At 49.2% G+C, this 3,382-nt stretch overlaps 1 protein-coding gene across 1 annotated transcript; it reads right to left on the bottom strand.

Annotated features, from left to right (window-relative positions):
- Window positions 1-2,535: 2,535 nt before the first annotated feature.
- On the bottom strand, window positions 2,536-3,150 carry PRR9 (proline rich 9). The gene has a single exon (XM_058537444.1). It carries the CDS (start codon window positions 3,148-3,150, stop codon window positions 2,800-2,802), a length of 351 nt encoding a protein of 116 aa, XP_058393427.1. The 3' UTR covers window positions 2,536-2,799.
- Between the last annotated feature and the right edge of the window lie 232 nt (window positions 3,151-3,382).

Genomic DNA, 3,382 nt, shown 5'->3' with positions numbered 1-3,382 from the left:
GTAATCAGAGGGCTGTCCTTTCTCTGATACGGCTGGACTCTCCCTGCTCATTAGCCCTGTTCTTCCTCTCAGTGCCTGAGTGTCTGATCTTGGACTCCAATCTTTGCACACCTTTACTGCTGGAGAACAAAGACATTTCTTGGGTCTGAGCCAGGCTGGAGAAGGTCTATGAGCCTCCCTCAGCCCAGTCAGAAGCTTCACTGCTAGGAAGGCTCTCTGAGGCCTCTCTCCAGGCTGGGACCCTGGGCAGCAGCTACTTATTCCAAACCTGGAAAATGAAAGGGAAAACTTACTTCAACCAGGCAGGGAGGCAGGAGAACTGTGATTCAGGCACCTGGAGATGTTTAAGGAATCCAAGAGGTTTCAGAAAGGCTCCCTTGGCATGCAGCTTGTGGAAAGAAGCTCTCTAGCTCTGTGCCAGGACGCTACCTGCCGGGGTCCCTGCCATCTCTCCAGCACCTGGCACAGCGCCTGGCACTTGGTAGGTGATCAGTGAGCACTTGTTAGGTGGGTAAATGAATGAATGAGAAGAAGACAGCTTCCAGAAATCTTTTCTGTGTGCCCCGAGCACTTCCTCATGCAAGTAAGAGCTCTGTTCTGGAGTCAAGAGGGACTCCGGTTAGAATCCTGACTTCACCACTTGCTTGCTTTGAAAGGCCAGATCAGTTCCTTAACAAAGGGGCAACATGTGAACCTTGTGAAGCTACTGTCAGGACTCCCTCAGAGAATGTGCCCAAGATGTCCCTCAGAGCCCAGTGCTTGCCATCTGCAGACTCAGTGAGTGCCTGAGGGCTCCATGTTGAAATCTTCCCCAAGTCATTCTCTAGTTTTCTCTCCCTTAGAAAAGCTATAAGATTGAGAGACTGGGGGCGGCCCCATGGCTTAGTGGTTAAGTGCGTGTGCTCCGCTACTGGCCAGCCAGTTTCGGATCCCAGACGCACACTGACGCAGGGCTTCTCCAGCCATGCTGAGGCTGCGTCCCACATACAGCAACTAGAAGGATGTGCAACTATGACATACAACTATATACTGGGGCTTTGGGGAATAAAAAAAAGGGAGGAATATTGTCAATAGGTGTTGGCTCAGAGCTGGTCTTCCTCAGCAAAAAGAGGAGGATTATCATGAATGTTAGCGCAGGGCTGATCTTCCTCACAAGAAAAAAGAAAAAAAAAGATTGAGAGACTGGGGTGATCCTAGTGTCAGAAGGCCCTCAGTTCAGTGAAACAACCCTCCAATGGGGCACATCCATATGGCTGAGTAGGAAGAGGGACCCAGGGGAATCAATGAGGAGTCCCTCTACCCCTCAGGAGGCTGGCCCTTGACAAAAGCATTTGGGCCCAGGTCAGACCTCAGGGCATGGCTGAGGAAGCCACTATTGGTTCTCTTGTGTGAGTCTTGCTCCTCTTTGGCCCTTTCACATAACCCCAGAGTCCACAGCCTTGTGTTTCCTCCACAGATGGAGGGGCAACAGGGTGCAAGGAGGTGAACCAGGCTGCCTGGCTGTCCTGGAATCTGGCCAGATGGTAGGGCAGACAATTTTGGTCCTTGAGTCTGTGTTCCTCTCAGAGGCATGCTTAGTTCTTCCTTCTGACGGGGATGCTATGCTTGTAGGTGTCACAGATTGATTGGGGACTCCTTCTTCCATACAACTCCCCTCCTCCTCATTTTAGCTCCTTTCTCTGGGAAGTAAGGATTAGAAAGGAAAGATGCTGTAGTGGAAAGAACCCTGGACCTGAAATTTTGAGTGTGGGCAGGTCCCAAGCCCTGCTGGATTTTCTCAGGTGTAAAGCGTGTGCATAGGTGAGCCTACGCTACATTGTGGTTGAGGGTGGTGTGGTCCAGGTGACCCTTAGGAGGCTTCTTTCAACATTGCTGTTCTATGCATCTGTGAGGTCTGTTTTTTATTCCTACTCCAGATTCTCTAAAAAAAGGAGAACATAATCATCACAAGGACCGCAGGAGGTTGGGTGTTGAGGAGGAAAGAGCACACGTCAAGTCAGATATCAGCTTTAAGATCAGCTTTATTCTGTATTTTACGTTCACCAGGGGGAAGAAGGCAAAGAAGCTGGAGAGCAGACCAGCCTGCACCACACAGACACAAATCACATCTCTAAGGATTGTACATGGCAGAAATTGAGGGCCCAAAGCAGACCAGCCGTGAAGCACAAAGCTCAACCAGGACCCCAAACATCCCATCTCATCTTTCCTTGTTGACTCTTTGCATTCCATCATTTACATACTTTGTTTCATTTTTTTTTCAAAGCACAACCAACATTCCAATGTCCAATCATTTGCTGTTCTTTTTTAGGATGCAGAGACAAAACTACCCAATTTTTGATATTTGCAACACTACCCACCTCTTCTCCACACCCATGGTGGTGGAGTTGGTGATCATTACAAAGTCCGTCGGAATTCAGTTTGTTTTGAGGCTTGAGTGACAGGCTGACTCTCTGAAAGATGAATGGAGGCATCCTTGGTTGTTACACACCCAGGGCTGGGTGAATTTTTGCCCCAAGGGAGCTGAACTAGGCTTCTGTGATCTCCTCTGACAACCATACTCTTCTTACAGTTGAGACCATCTACTAGACTGCTGAGAACTGTACTTATTCACAGAGGTTCATGAAATACAGAGAGAACTGACTTCAGAGACACAGAGCAAGTCCTGAATACTGAGGAAACCAGAAGGCAAGAACACGGTGCACACAGGGGGACCCACAGGAGAAGGTCACCATTGCATGGGCTGGGGTTGGGTTTTCATCTGTTGGCCATCTTCTTGTCCCCAGATGGCGTTATGAGCAGCTACTTTCCCTTGCTAGGGTGTAAGCACTTCTCCTGGACTTTCTGTGGGCAAACCTCCACACATTTTGTCTGAGATAGCTCCCAGCATGGCTTTACACACTGAGGTGGGCGTTGGTCTTGGCACGGAGGTGGGCATGGATCTTGGCCTTGCTGTGGGCAGTTTTCTTGGTTTAACTCCTGGCGGTGAGGAAGACACACTTCCTGAGCTTGCACTGGATGCTTTTCTTGGCAGGGGTCCTGGCATGGGGGGAGGCACACCTCCTCAGCCTTTGCCTGGCACTGCTCTTGGATCTTTTGAAGACAAGGAGGAGGCACGCATGGCTTCTTGCACTGCTGCTCATTAAAGGACATCCTAGGGTGATTCGTGGAACCTGAAACAAACACAAGATTTGAAATTATCTGCATTAACAGTATCAGGCTGGGAACTGGGGAATGAAGGGTTGATAGAGGGGAAGGGAGAGTGAATGATTGTTAATTCTAAGAACTCAGTTCTCTGATACTTTTTATCCCTTTTCTTTTCCATCCCTACTTCAGCGCCCTCTGACACTCATCTCCTAGTTGGAAATAGTCTCATAGCTTTTGT

This window comes from Diceros bicornis, chromosome 4, assembly GCF_020826845.1.
Source record: "Diceros bicornis minor isolate mBicDic1 chromosome 4, mDicBic1.mat.cur, whole genome shotgun sequence".
In the NCBI taxonomy this organism is placed as follows: Eukaryota; Metazoa; Chordata; class Mammalia; order Perissodactyla; family Rhinocerotidae; genus Diceros; species Diceros bicornis.
Note: the sequence above shows the minus strand (reverse complement) of the source record. Positions and strands in the feature narration are given on the sequence as shown.

Coding starts and splice junctions, on each gene's coding strand:
- PRR9 (XM_058537444.1), bottom strand. CDS start 3,150: ATGTCCTTTAATGAGCAGCAGTGCAAGAAGCCATGCGTGCCTCCTCCT.